This window comes from Hemitrygon akajei, chromosome 17 (genome assembly GCF_048418815.1).
Source record: "Hemitrygon akajei chromosome 17, sHemAka1.3, whole genome shotgun sequence".
NCBI lineage: Eukaryota > Metazoa > Chordata > Chondrichthyes > Myliobatiformes > Dasyatidae > Hemitrygon > Hemitrygon akajei.
This window is the reverse complement of record NC_133140.1, coordinates 37,472,616-37,487,945: the sequence shown is the minus strand read 5'-3', so window position 1 is coordinate 37,487,945 and position 15,330 is coordinate 37,472,616. Positions and strand designations below refer to the sequence as shown.

The window sequence follows — 15,330 nt, the reverse complement described above, 5'->3', positions numbered from 1 at the left end:
TAATTTGAAGAAAGCAGAACAGGTTGGTTACATTTATCCTGCTTTTTGTGGGTAGAATAAACTGGTCAATAGATGCTTATCAGTTAATATCAAATTGTGTTGGAATAAGTTAGTTGGAAAAATGTTTAGTTCAGAGTTCTAAAGAGAAAGATATCACCAAGATTGTGTCAATGTCTTGAAAACAAAACAAATCTCAATTCATAGCATTAATATTGTCCGTTTCCTTTATACTTTTTACAAGAGCCACCATTTCTTGATTCATATCAACTTGAAAACACAGTTTCTGATTTCTGATTAATAGGACAATGCAATCAGCGATTTAATTAGATATTTCCTGTATTTATTATTGTTCAATCTTATATAACAATATAATTCTGCTTAAAGAAAAGTGTAGATTATCCATCTCTGACAAGCATCTATACAAATAGATTGCTTCAAATAATAACTTACATATCTCCAACAAATCCAAATATCGACTTTATATTAGTAAAACAAATGCTATTTTAGATATTCATCCACAAAATAATACCTGTATCTTCCCAAGCAATGGAATGAACTCAGATACAGCACATGCAAATAACCAAAATATACTATCATTATGATTATTGCTAAAATCTATGGCAACTACATCAATTCCATTGAAGCTCATAAACACTAACTTCAGTACAACTTTTTTTTATCCAGCAAGCTATGGGCAAAAAGCATAATTCATCATCACTTCAGATAGGTTCCCACCATTTGTAATAAGGACATGTCTATGAGAGACAAATCTTCCTCACCCCCAAATTGAATACACAACCACCATGGGGTTTTTCATCCAGACAGCCAGAGAACCCCACAGAATGAAGACAAATTAACAATAGTCAAACCTATTTTCAAACCATCATTCCTACATGTTCAAATTTAATATTTAGTTCCAACTGTTTTTAATAGCCAGGCCCAAAATAATTTACCAGAATGCTGAATGAACAATCTTTCATGTCATACTTTCCAACTCACTAATTTAACCTTTAGTGTTTCAGCTTGCATTAGAGAATGATTAGTAACTGAACTATTCACATTTTAAAATAATTATACAGTGTTGACAAGAGAATATTGTTGGATATTATTAATCAGTGGACCTCAGATTCATACCCTGATAATGGACCATGGACGAAGTTTGCATACATTTTCTCAACAGCTCCAGGGCATTGCGGATAACTTTAATTAGAGCTTCTAGGTTACGATGGCTGAAATGATTGAGCAATTCTTTTGCTTCTTGCTTCAGAAAGTTAGGATCTTGAAGTCTGTTGGTTGCCGAAGTTGAACAAGCATCTGGGGAAAGGACTACTCTGGACTTCATCTGTATTTTTACTTCTTTGCTTTCTGGCATAAGAAGTAGAATGTTGTAAATATCACCAGCTAATTCAATACACATCTTCTATTCTTTAACAACTAAATCTAACTTCCATTATATACCACACTTAACACAATAAATACATTCCAAGGTGTTCAACAGGTGTGCAAACAAAAATGTAGGATGATGCTACACTGGTTTAAAAAAAATCACTGATAAACAAGAGATGTCTTGGGTAAGTCATTCTGTGGTCAAATGTGACAGGACGATTGCAAGCAACTCTGTTTTGATTCAAAGTTCCCAAAGGGAAGGAAGAAGTCAGTTAATAGGAAAGAGCATTTGCAGTAAATGAAAAAACAAGAGCCTAAATCTTCCCTAAAATTAGATGGAGGATGTATCTTCCATCTAAAACTGGATTTCAAATAAGCAGTCTAACAATTTCAACTGGGTGGAGATTTGATCCTCAAATGAAGGTTGAAGATGAAAGTTTGTATTTGAGATGAGCACAAAATCTCATTTTCATCTCATTGGAAAATTTAAATCATGGCAAAATTGTCCAGTATCCTTTCTGCCAATCAAAAGTTCCAAAATACCAGTTGCCATAATTCATCTTTTAACATAATTGGGATTACCTTTCCAATTGATCCCTTGTTTGCCTATTTCATTATAAAGATTGCAGCATTGTTATCATTAATAGCAGGTTCCCAGCAAAATCTGTAGTGTCAAAAGGAATTGCATTCAATAGATTTTGCAATTATGTCAAAATGGCACAATTACTGTTAAGCACAAGAGGTTTATAACATTGAACATTATGAACAATTCGAAAAATCTAGTAACTTTCCAATGTCAAATCAATCAATCCAATAATTTCACTTCCATTGAAGTATGTTTTGTCTCAGACGAATGACCTTGTATTCAACCCATTCTCCTGCAATGATACTTCATTATTCTCATCAACAATAAGAAGAGGGGAATATTCATGTGACTGCAACCAAGCCATAAACTTCAGATGTATGGAAACAAAAATGGGTAGAAATTAAAATATAAAGTATGCAACAATGATATGGGAGTATTAGTCCTCGTGAGAACAAGCATGAAGTTCATTACAGTTTTCCCATACCTTCTGTGCAATTTTCATCATCAGAATCCACATTGTATAGCATATTAATGAGTTCATTGGTTGCTGCTTCTACCAGCATACTCTTGCTTTGCAATGACTGAGCTCCCTTGGTACAGATATCCTGTAGAAAATAGATAGTGTTTGATATTTAAGGTAATTTCATTATCTTCTAAAATGAATTTGTTGACAGTAAGTGTGCATGTACCAAGGACAACTGTGCCAACATAATGTGAAAAAAGAGAGAAATTGTGTGAGGAGACTAATTTCCACAATGTTTCTACATAATATCTTTTCAACAAAACGCAGGGCCCTCTTATGACTCTATCCTTTTATGCACTCCCCACCCCATCCAATTTTTATCCCTACTCTCCACCTACCATGAGAGGATGTGTTTCTCCATCAAGGCTCACATTCCAAAAATTCCTCTTAAATCTCCATGACTCTCCATCTCCTCTTTTTCTGTATTTCCACTAGTCAATTATTCATAGAGTTGCTTTTTTGGCTCATTTTTATGAAATGTGCTTGGATTTTGACCCTTTGTTTTAACATTAAAATCAGCTGTTTAAATTTAAGTTGTTAGACTAAAATGACTTGCATTTATGAACTATCAGATGGCAACATCATCTGGATTGTCCTACAAAGCTTTAAAGTATTCAAAGCAGCCACTTTATAAACAGTTTTGGCATTAGTGCAGCAGGAAATTTCAAAGTGCATTGGCAATAATACAGAAGGTCACAGAACAACCAGTTTTGAAGGTTTTAAGTGGTTAAAACCCAAAGTTAAAAGTGAAATGCAAGAACATTAGGGCTCCATTGTGAACATCATAAAATACTGTTATGTTATTTTATCTCTCCAGCTATAAAGCTGCCAGTGTAGTGTTGAGCAATAGAAGGGACAGTAGCATTAAATAACACTGAGACAACCACTCCTCTAACTTAAAATGTGTCTCTGCTCCCATTTCAAACAGCCTTGTTTAGAATAATAGCATGATCTTTGCATGTATTTGAGATGAGCACAGAATTTCATCAGGTTAACATAAATATTCAGCTCTCAAGAACATAACTTGTTCAGAGTCTCCTTTAATGTATGAAAGGTTTAAAAAGTAATTATTTTCAATTGAGTCTTAGAAAATACCCTGAAGGATTGTTTTTAAGGACTAGATTTTCTACTCATTATAAATTACCTTGTAGAATGGTCATCTGTAATGTGTACTGTAATTTTAACATCGATTTAGGTCTATTTAGGTCAGGGTGAAAAAGAAAATAAATTGCTGCCCTCTACACTATGGGACATACATTCATATGGTTTCACCTCTGGACTTTGTTCAGTAAGATGGTAAGTAACATTATGCAGCACCTGTGTGTGTCTTAAAAACTCCTCACATGTCCACGGTGTTTCCTCGGGAAATTCACAAAGCGTTATAGTACTCATATCCCACAGAATCCGCTCTATACGATATTCCATAAGGTCATTGATTCTGTGAATCAGCAAATCGATTTCCCCTAAAAGTAAAAACATTTTAAAAAGGAACAAAAATCTTTTGAAATATTGGAATTTATAATTTTGTGCTGTTCCACATTTTAAAACGCTGTGCTTAAAAAGACAGTACATGGTTGTATACAATGGTACTTTGTATCACATAAAGTTAAATACACTGAATGGAAAACTACCAGCTATTGTTCTACTACCACTTAACAACTTGGGTCCATGAATTCAGAAAACATTATTACTTGAGCAACTCTCCTTTTCATTGCATTCATTTCTAGGTGATTAATTGACAGCTAAGATATTATTGCACATTTCATCCTGGCATTCAAAATCAAAATGAGCAAAACTTACATTCACACAAGACAATAAGTGTGCTAGGCCCCTTAAATTATTCCTTAAATGCAGCCATAGCTATAAGGTCCAAAATGTAAGGGCCAAATTGTAGACAGCAAACTTCCACAATGATCAGCATGATAGTGATCAATTATCTAATATCACTGGGTGAGAGGTAAATATTGACTAGATGGCAGAGTTAACTGCTCTGTGTTTCTATACTAGGATCTTTTGCACACACATGAAAAAGCAAATAAAGTCTCTTATAATATCTAAAACAAATAAAAAGCTGACATTCCCAAAATGAGAGCAGCACACCCTCACTATTGCACTGGACCATCAGCTAAATCATAATTCTGAAATCTTTGGAGAGACTTGAATTGCAATGTTCTGACTAAGAAATGAGACCCATTGAATCACAACAGACAGGTATAAAATAGACCCTTTATAGCTAACAACAACACACACAAAATGCTGGTGGAACACAGCAGGCCAGGCAGCATCTATAGGGAGAAGGGACTATCTCAGGATGAAGGGTCTCGGCCCGAAACATTGACAGCACTCCTCCCTATAGATGCTGCCTGGCCTGCTGTGTTCCACCAGCATTTTGTGTGTGTTGTTGTTTGAATTTCCAGCATCTGCAGATTTCCTCATGTTTGCCCTTTATAGCTAGCATTCTTTGACAACTGTTAGTTGCAACAGAATTCATTACCTAATTTTTTAAACACCTTATCCACAAAATGGTCATTGGTTAATGATGTCCAGTTTAGTGTTACAAGACCTGGCTGAAAAGTTTCATCAATCTCATGCACACGTGGTGCTATAAGGGTTTCATAAACTGGCTTAATTCTTCCACGTACTCTGGTGTTTTCTTCTAATAATAGCTGAAAGTATCACAAAGAACATTAGGATCTGCAATTCACTATTTCATTTTAACAGAAAAATAAAATCATATCAGTTTATATCCCTTAGATATTGTCAGTAAACCAGATGGTAGAATCACATCATAAATGCTACTGTTATCAAGCACATTCAAAAAGCAGTAATTTTACAGACAGGTTTAGCAACATAAGAATATACGGTAGTTTAAATGATTTAGATGTTTCAGACAAATAAAATAAAATCAATGCTTATCTCTATTTACATATTGATCAAGATCTGTCTTCATCCAGGTAAGACACTTCAGTACTGAAGAAGAAATATTTTGCCTGATTTTACTTTTCAGTGTCACCAATCAGGTACAATATATCCATACATAGATTAAAAAGTTACAAAGCAGACCAAATAATGAACTTCAAAAGACATGACTTAAACTGAATTCTTCAATAAGCTACCATGATGATTTTCACAAAATTACTGACTTATCTATTGTTTAAATGGAGATGTTTTAGATATTAGGGGGAAATCAAGGTATATGTGTTCATGCTAGTAAGTGGATCTGAGATGAAAGATCAATCATAAATTTACTGAATGGCCAAGTTAGCACTAGGAACAAAAGGACCTATTCCTAAATTAATGCCTCCATTCCAATTAGCAAAAAAATAGAAATATCCAAAATTTCCCTGAAAATAATATGTTATTTTTCCACTGATGGCTGTACGACTTGTGTGTTCACAAATCAAAAACACACAAAATACTAACTTTGAAATGAAAATATTAACTCTGTTCCTCTTTCCACGGAAGCTGCCTGATCTCCTGAGAACTTCCAAAAAGTTCACCTTTTGTTCAGATTTCCCGCGTTTGCAGTGTTTTTTAAATATTTTTCTTTATTGGCTCTTTCTCAGATTTGTAAATATATAGAACTATCTATAAGAATCACTAATATCATCTTAGTACACCTGCAGAAAACTCATTTGGGTAAGTTTTATATGTATTTTAGATCTAGATTTTTATTTTATAGAAGATATGAAAAAATATTTACAACAAACTATTGAAAACTCAGGTAACATACATAGAATGCTGGAGGAACTCAGTAGGGCAGGCAGCATCTATGGAAAAGAGTACAGCTGACATTTCAGGCCAAACCCCTTCAGCAGGAGTGGAGAAGACAGAAGAGGAGTTAGAGTAAAAAGGTGAAGGGAAGGGAGGGAGGAACACAAGGCTGTTAAGTGAAGCGGGGGAGGGAAGGGATGAAGTAAAGAGTTAGGAAGTTGATTGATTAAAGAGATACGGGCTAGAGAAGAGGGAATCTAATAGGAGAGGGCAGAAGGCCATGGAAGAGAGAAAAAAGTGAAGGAGCAGCAGAGGGAAGTGATAGATAGGCAAGGAAATAAGGTGAGAGAGAGAAATGGGAATGGAGAATAGAGAAGGAGGTGCAGGAGCATTATCAGAAGGAAGTTCAAGAAATCAGTGTTCATGCCATCAGGTTGGAGGCTACCCAAACAGAATTCAAGGTGTTGCTCCTCCAACTTGAGTGTGGCCTCATCATGAGAGAAGAGGAGGCCATGAATGGACATGATGAAATGGGAAGTGGAATTAAAATGGATGGCCTCTAGGAGATCCCTCTTTTTCTGGCGGAGAACTCAGGGGTTTGCCTTTGGACAGATCAGCTTCAAAATATAAATCCCCATAAAAATGCTTGTTAAAATGTTTTAAGATGAGGGACAATACTAATGTAATCTGGGACTGCAAATCAGCAATTTTTGTGCCAAAAATTACACATGTAAGTAATGCAATCTGCAGTTCTTTAGCGTGATCGCACACATTAACTATGGGGTAATTAGATATACTTCCCTGTAGGTACTCTTACAACAATTAAGAAGTCTCTGGAAGAGCACTTGAATCAGCAAGGCATGGTAGGTTTTAGAGCATGTGTGGATAACTGGGTTGGCATAAGTAGGTACTTGATGGTCTGCACGGATATTGCCGTCTTATTTAACTACTACATCACCAGGTTCAGGAACAGCTTCTTTCATGCAACTATCTATTTCTTAAACTGACTTGCACACTCCCAATCCTACTTCGATGTGAAATACAATAGATCACCTCTTATCTACCATGGACTTGTTCCTTTTGCGGTTATTTTTTTTCTTCACTCTCTTGTACCTAATAAAGTGGCCAGTGAATGTATGTTCATGGTCATCTCCTGTGTGAGCCCATCCACTACATGCTTCAATGTGTTGTGCGTTCAGAGCTACTCTTCTGCACACCACTATTGTAACACATGATAGTTGAGCTACTGTCACCTTCCTGTCAACTTGAACCATTCTGGCCATTCTTCTCTAACTAACAAGGTGTTTTTGCCCACAGATGTGCTGTTCACTGTATGTTTCTTGTTCTTCACACCATTCTCTGTAAACTCTAGAGACTGTTGTGCGTGAAAATCCCAGAGGTCAGCAGTTTCTGAAGAACTCTAACCATCCCGTTTGGCACCAATAGTCATTCCATGGTCAAAGTCACTTTGATCACATTTCTTCCCTGTTCTGATGTTTGGGCTGAACAAGTGAACCTCTTGACAACCTCTGCATGCTTCTATGCATTTTGTTGCTGCCACATGATTGGCAGATGAGATATTTATATTAACGAGCAAGTTTACTGGTGTACCTAATAAAGTGGCCACAGGGTGCATGTGCCTGTGCTGCTGCTGCAAGCAAGTTTTAAAATGTGCATGTCTTACCGTACTTGTGCATCTGACAATCAACCCAATTTGACTTCAGGATCAGATTATCACTGATTTACTGTATGCGGTGTGAAAATAACTTGCTATGTATTCAAGGTAGACCTCTGTTCCATACGTAATACACATAATTTATGGTATGATAGAGTCAATAATTCCTTTTAAGAGATTATTTTAATGAAGTTAGATTTGAAATCTGTAAGCTAATGTATTAGCACTTTATTTTCTGCTGCTGCAAATCACCTGCCATGGATATATTGTGGGCAATTGTTAATCAGGCATGTATCACTGAATTGATGTCAAGCCCAGATAGGCAGGCTTGCCAAGTGTATTTAATTACTGAGTGACAAAAAGTTGCATTATAATATCAATGATCAAAGTCTTTTCTTTCTTATTTAACATTGTTTACGATGGTCACCTTTTTGAACACCTACGCAGAACTCTACATTTATTGTCAGCTGCATTCAGCCCTTATACAGATTACTTAAACTGCTTTTCAAGATCAGGGAAGAATCTCAATGTGGACATAACAGTTCACAAGTAAAATAAGACTACATGAAAATTCACAAGTAGTTCAGGAACACATAGTAAACAACAGAAAGGCACAGCAGATTAATTAGTATCTGATTGAGAAATATGAAACTCCAGGTGTACTTTTACAATAGAAGTGACTGAATTATAAACCAATCCATTATTGATCTATCCGGACATCTCCCATGTTTATTTAAGGTCTTCAATTTTTTTTGTTGTAGTTCATTATATCAACACAATTAATCCCTGAACACCAATAGATCAAATGTAGGCTTTATTGACTGGCTTGAATCTAGGGTTTGAATTCAAATTGGCTTTACTTTTCTATGCTTCCCCTTGGTTTCAAAGCTCAAAATAAATTTATTATCGAAGTATACAGTGTGTGTGTGTGTGTGTGTGTGTGTGTGTGTGTGTGTGTGTGTGTGTGTGTGTGTGTGTGTGTGTGTGTGTGTGTGTGTGTGTGTGTGTGTGTGTGTGTGTGTATATAAATAAAATCATTTACAACCCTGAGATTTGTTTACTTAAGGCATACTCATTAAATCCAATAATCATAATAGAATCAATGAAAGACTGTACCTAACAGGGTGGACAACTTGTATGCAAAAGACAACGAAATGTGCAGATGCAGAAGAAAAAAGGAAATAATAATAAATATCAAGAACATGAGAAGAAGAGCCCTTGAAAGAGAATCCATAGGTTGTGGGAACAGCTCAAGTGAATCTGAGTGAAGTTATCCATTCTGGTTCAGCAGCCTGATGGCTGAGGGATAATAACAGTTCCTGACTGTGGTGACGGGAGTCCTGATGCTCCTGTCCCTTCTACCTAGTGGCAGCAGTGAGAAGAGATCACCCCTGGGTGGAAAGGGTCCCTGATAATGGATGCTGCTTTCCTGTGACAAAACTCCATGTAGATGTGCTCAATGGTGGGAGGGCTTTACCCATGAAGGACTGGACCATATCCACTACTTTTTATAAGTTTTTTTGTTTAAGGGCATTGGTGTTTCCATACCAGGCTGTGATGCAGCCAGATAATATGCTCTCCACCACACCTCTATAGAAGCCAGTCAAAGTTATAAATGAAACTTCGCTATCTTCTAAGGAAGTAAATGTGCTGGCATACTTTCTTTGTAATTGCACGTACGTGCTGGGCCCAGGACACATCCTCTAAACTGTTAACACCGAGGAATTTAAAGTTGCTGACCGTCTCCACCTCTGAGCCCCCAATAAGGATTGGCTTATGGACCTCTGGTGTCCTCCTCCTGAAGTTAATCAGCTCCTTGGTCTTGCTGACATTGAGTAAGAGGTTGTTGTGGTATCACTCAGCCAGATTTTCAATCTCCATCCTATTTGCTGATTCATCACCACCTTTGATTAGGTCAATGACAGGGGTGTCATCAGCAAACTTATTGAACAGCTTTCTTTCATAATTTAACTTGTTCTTTGACTTAGAGCAGGTATTTCAAGCTCCAGATGAATCAACCAACATCTAAATTCTGTTAAAGTAAATTGATTCAAGGAAAGGAAAACCTTTTAAGCATAATAAAAATAATGGTCTCTCTCTGCCAGAGCAATATAAACTAAAGGGTAGCATAACTTTGTTCATCTGTATACCTTTAAGTAAAATTGCTCAAGAAGCATATTATTCTACATTATCAGTCTGCCACCTTCAAAATAATGAATAATACCTGCAGCTTATTGTACATCTTTTTCAACATAGCCTGCTTTTGCAGAAGTGCTTTTGCATTGCTGGGAATCTCCAAACCCATTCGAACCATGCATTCTGCCTCTCTCATCAGGACTGAAAGATCAGGGTCAAAGTTCACAAACATCTCTCCAGTGTCAGGATGTTTAACCAGTAAAGATGCTTGAAGACCAAACTGGACAGTATCAATCTGAAACAGGATTGTAAATAAAAGATGCATTAATTTCTGTGTACATTTTTCTAAATAAGAAGATCTTCTTTGCCTCCGAAATAAATCTCAGTACTATATCTATTTCTCATCTTTATGTTCTACAACTGCAGTTACAATACAAAGAAATATTTAGATGATATAGGCAAAGGGACCTCTGGTAAGCAAGAGGTTTGTAAAAAGTGAGATAGCAGGAGTTAAAGGACTGCATGCTCCTGTTAAAATAAAAACAAAAGCTGCTGGGAGTGGGAACCTTAGGATGTCAATGGGCATTGTAATTCCAGTCAAGAAAAAGGAGGCTTAGGTCAGATACAGATAGCTGGAATCAAATGAATCACTGGTGATCTATGGAGGATGCTGGTATATTCAAGAAGAAAATTAAGAGGGCTAAGAAGCAACGTGTAGTGGTTTTGCCAAAGAAAATTGAGGAAAATCCTAAGAGATTTTTAAAGTTAGTTAAGGGAAAAAGAGTGACTGGAGAGAAAATAGGGCCCTCAAAATACAAGATGGAAGTCTATGTGTGGAGCCGCTGGAGATGGGCAGAGTTCTCTATAGTTATTTTTCCTGTTTTTACCATTAAGAAAGCCATTGACTTGGAAACCTGACAAAGTTAAATGAAGTGCTTTGGGAGCAGTCCATATTGCAGAAGGTGTTTTATGTGTTAAGAAGCATATAGTAGTCAAATCTTGAGGCCCATATAAAGGTTGTCTAAGAATATTACGGGAAGCAAGAGAAGAAGTTCTAGAACTTGAGATATTTGCAACATCATTACCAATGGGAAGGTACCAGAAGACTGGAGGATGGCAAATGTTGTGCCTTTGCTTAGGAAGTGTTAGTAATTATAGACCCATTGGCCCAAAATCCATGGTAGGAAAGCATTCTGAGGTTTAAGATATATACATTTGGAAAGGTAGGAGTTAATTAGGAATAGCCAGCATGGGTGTTATGCATGGGAAATTCTTTTAAAAATGTGATTGAGTGTTTTGATCAAGTGGTAAGGAATGTTGAAGGAAGGGTGGTAGATATTGTATATATGGATTTTCATAAGGGGTAGAATCATAAGGGACACAGATAGGATGAAGAGTCTTTTCTCCAGGTTTGGAGAATCAGAAACTAGAGGTTGTAGTTAAAAGATTACTTATGTTATTTTATTTATTTTGTTTAACGGCACATCACAGATTCAGCCCTTCCAGCCCTTAGAGCTATGCCGCCTCAGCATCGTACAACCCCAATTAACCCTAACGTAATCACAGGACAACTTATAGTGACCAATTAATGTACCCAGTACATCTTTGGACTGTGGAAGGAAACTGGAGCACCCAGGCAAAACTCACACATTTCATGAGAGGGAAGTACAGAGACTCCTTATTGAACGGTGCCAGAATTAAACACTGAACTCCGCAACACTCCAAGCTGTAATAGCACAGCTATGCTACTGTGACTCTAGAGGTGAAAGGTTTAAGAACTTGAGGGGCAACTTCTTTGTTTGCATAGTGGGTGGCAAATATATGGAATCAGCTGCCAAATGGAATGGCTGAGGCAGGTACATTCAATTTACTTAAGAAGTATGTGGACAGGTATATGGATTACAAGATTTTGAGAATATGGTTTAAGTACAGGGAATGGGGAAGGAACTATCAACATTTTGTGTTGATACTCTGCATCAGTGGGGAGGGGAGATAGCAATATAAAGAGGAGGGGGGGAAGGTGGAACAGGAGTCTGTGGCTCTAGGTTTCGAGGACTCTATCAATAGAATAAAATTGTATGATTTACCATATCAATTGTGATCCAAAGCTTTACAGAATTAGAATCCATTCTGACAGAGACCTTAAAACACTCGTTAAATTTTCCGACCGCTGAAATAAATGTAGACACTATTTTCAATGGCCAAATTAGTTCTAAATTAATTTCACTATGCACAGCATGCACACAAACCAGTGAAGCCTTCACTAAGTTTCTTACACTGGCAGCTTGAAACTAAGTCTGATTCTAATGGCTAAGGCTAGCAGGTGTAAGCTGGAAATTTAGAGGAACATTTCTAGACGGGTGTAAGGTTATGCAACCCGTATGTTTGCATGCATGTTACCAAGCAGCCCCAAGTTGTTTTAATGACCACAGATATATGACTTTTATCTTTTTGTTGGTACAGTAATATAAATACTGCAGATGCAAGTATAAAAAAAGCTCACAATAAACATGTTACGATGACCTACCTGTTGCATCCAAGCTCTGTGATAAAGCACTTCATATTCCAACAAAATCCTGGCCACTTTGTTGTAGCTGCGAATGATCCTCTTTGCATTTTCGTTCTGCAGGATACAAGGCCTCTTCTCAAGCAACAACATGGGCTCCTGAATATGTCTGAAGAGCTGGCGAGCCCACATGATTTTCCCAGCTACTGGAGGAAAGTTGCGTGGAATTGGAGGGTCAGTGCTTTCCTTTGTATAAATTTGGGACACCTGGTTGATATCTTTATTGTAGCTATGGAGAATTTTCTGAAATTGTTTGTCAATTCTCAGTTCTGGTATTCCAAGCCTAAAAAACATGTTATTGATTGTTACGTGCTCACATGAACATCAATCAAAATTAGATGGGTTCAATAAAATCAGGGCATTTTCCTTTAATTGGTTATCACTTAAACTTATTCAAAATTGGTAAAATATCTGATGGATAAGACACACAACAGAAAAAATAAAGTTAGAGAAGTATATTTTTACCAACCCCCCCCCCCACCCCCAGCTTATTCACTCCTTCAAATAATACCCTTGTCCATTCATCCCATTCCACCAATCTCCTGTACATTGGTGAGACCCGTTGTAAATTGGGGGACCACTTCATCAAGCACCTCCATACCATCTGCCTCAAGCGGGACTTCCCAATGACCAAACATTTTAATTCCCATTCCCATTCCATGGCCATCTCTTGTGCCGAGATGAGGCCACCCTCAGGGTTGAGGAGGAACATCTTATATTTCATTTGGGTAGTCTCCAACCTGATGGCATGAACATTGATTTCTTCTTCTGGTAAACAAACTCCCTCTCCCCTTCCTCTATTCCTAACTCTCACTTTTACCTCTTCTCATCTGCTTATTACTTCTCCCTGGATCCCCTCCTCCCTCCCCTTCTCCTATAGTCCACTCTCCTCTCCTATAGATTTCTTCTTCTCCAGCCCTTGACCTTTCTTACCTACCTGGCTTCACCTATCACCTTCCAGTTAGCCTCCTTCCCTTCCAATCCATATTTTTATTCTGGCATCTTCCCCTTTCCTTGTCAGTCCTGAAAAAGGGTCTCAGCCCAAAATGTCGACTATCTATTCACTTCCATAGATGCTGCCTGGCCTGCTGAGCTCCTTGTGGTGAACTACATATACCTGTCTGGACACGCCCCCTGATGACTGCTCCTGTGGCTCCTCCCACAGACCCCTGTATAAAGGTGATGGAGGTCTGAGCCCAGCCTCTCAGTCTCCAGGATGTAGTATGGTGGTCACTCACTGCTCGTTCCTTCTTCCAGTCAATAAAAGCCGATATCTCGCTTTTACGTCTCAGAGTGAGTTATTGATAGTGCATCACTCCTCCAGCATTTTGCATGTGAGGCCTCAGAGAAATTGTGCCAGTACAGACTATGGCAAAGTGCAGCTGAGTGAGACACCAGGTAATTAAAGTATTCCAACATGGATCTAGTCAAACACCACATTGGAATCAGTATCAACAAAATATTTGTAATATGGTCCTTAAGTTCACACCATCAAACCAATTTCCAGAATTACAAATCCAAAGCTACACTGGCAGCAATTATTAAGGAACTGGTAAACATACAGTTTACCATCACTCAAAGCCATCAAAGCCATCTGGACATGTGTGATAACAACAGAAACTTACGTCTCAAACTTCTCTAACAGTGACAAGGCCCTTGGAGTGCTCGAGATGCTGTCAAAAGTCATGTTCATAAACTGTGTGATTTCAGCCTGCCAAATATAGACATGCAGCTATAATAGACACTCTTACATTTGTTTTATTTCTTTTTGAGTTTTCACATCACACATAATCATAATTCCTAGGCAAGTGGCAAACAAAAGATTCATCCTATCCTTATATTAATGCCACTTATTTGGATTAATATAGCATATATTAGGCTGATGTTTGGGCAGACTACATGGGTTTTTTGTTCAACCCTTGGAAAATGCTGAAATCATCTTGAGTTTTGAAAGACTTTCTCAGGGAATTAGAATTTCCAAATCCAAGAAAACTATCTTGAATAAAAACTCAAAATTGTATGTACAGTAAATGATCACACATTAATACACACAGGTAACTCATTGCCTACACAAAGAGTTAAGGGACTGAAATTAATCAAATTCAAGATCAAGTTGCAGGAGGTTATTACACAATGCTTTCATTTCTGTGAGCCAAACTGATAGAATTCAAGCCTTCCCTATCTGATAGGTATGAATTTGCTAGGAGTGATGGTTTAATGTCTGTCCTGTGTTTCTGGCTAAGTACAATGAATAATCAGGATGTAGTCAAAATTAAAAGATCAGGTTTGGGGCAGCAAATATCTAGAAAGGCACTTTTCCAATCATCTACTCACATTAATAGAGGAAAACTATGTAGATTACTTTACAGGAAAGTTCTCTGCCAAAGCAGTTTTCTTATATTCAATGTGGCTAAATATTCCTGTTTTTATTGGTACTGGTATTGGCTCTGGGCACCATTTTGTTCATAACAAACAAATTCATTTTCTCAACAAAAAGGTCTTTCCCACCTGAGATACCAATGCTTCAACTGGAAATCAAGGAATACAGAGTTACTGCAGAACAGTGGCACCAAGGTAAAAGGTCAACCAGGATCTTGTTGAATGGCAAGATCAGGATGAAGGGCCAAATGGCCTCCACTTGCTTCTACCTCATATGATGACCAGGACAGTGATAAAGCCAAATTAAAACAAAATTGCACATCTCAGTGTGAACCCCAATGGAATCCTATTACATCAATGTAACA

The 15,330-nt window shown here is 37.4% G+C and overlaps 1 protein-coding gene across 1 annotated transcript in view; it reads right to left on the bottom strand.

Annotated features, from left to right (window-relative positions):
• The window catches only part of LOC140740481 (dynein axonemal heavy chain 5-like), a 189,958-nt gene that overhangs the window by 138,022 nt on the left and 36,606 nt on the right, over positions 1-15,330 (bottom strand). The window contains exons 13-19 of the mRNA XM_073069662.1: positions 14,212-14,297; positions 12,548-12,869; positions 10,109-10,315; positions 4,990-5,161; positions 3,813-3,958; positions 2,457-2,577; positions 1,135-1,365 (exon numbers count right to left, since the gene is read on the bottom strand). Coding sequence (XP_072925763.1) covers positions 1,135-1,365; positions 2,457-2,577; positions 3,813-3,958; positions 4,990-5,161; positions 10,109-10,315; positions 12,548-12,869; positions 14,212-14,297 — 1,285 coding nt within the window. The remainder of the gene's footprint in view (positions 1-1,134; positions 1,366-2,456; positions 2,578-3,812; positions 3,959-4,989; positions 5,162-10,108; positions 10,316-12,547; positions 12,870-14,211; positions 14,298-15,330) is intronic.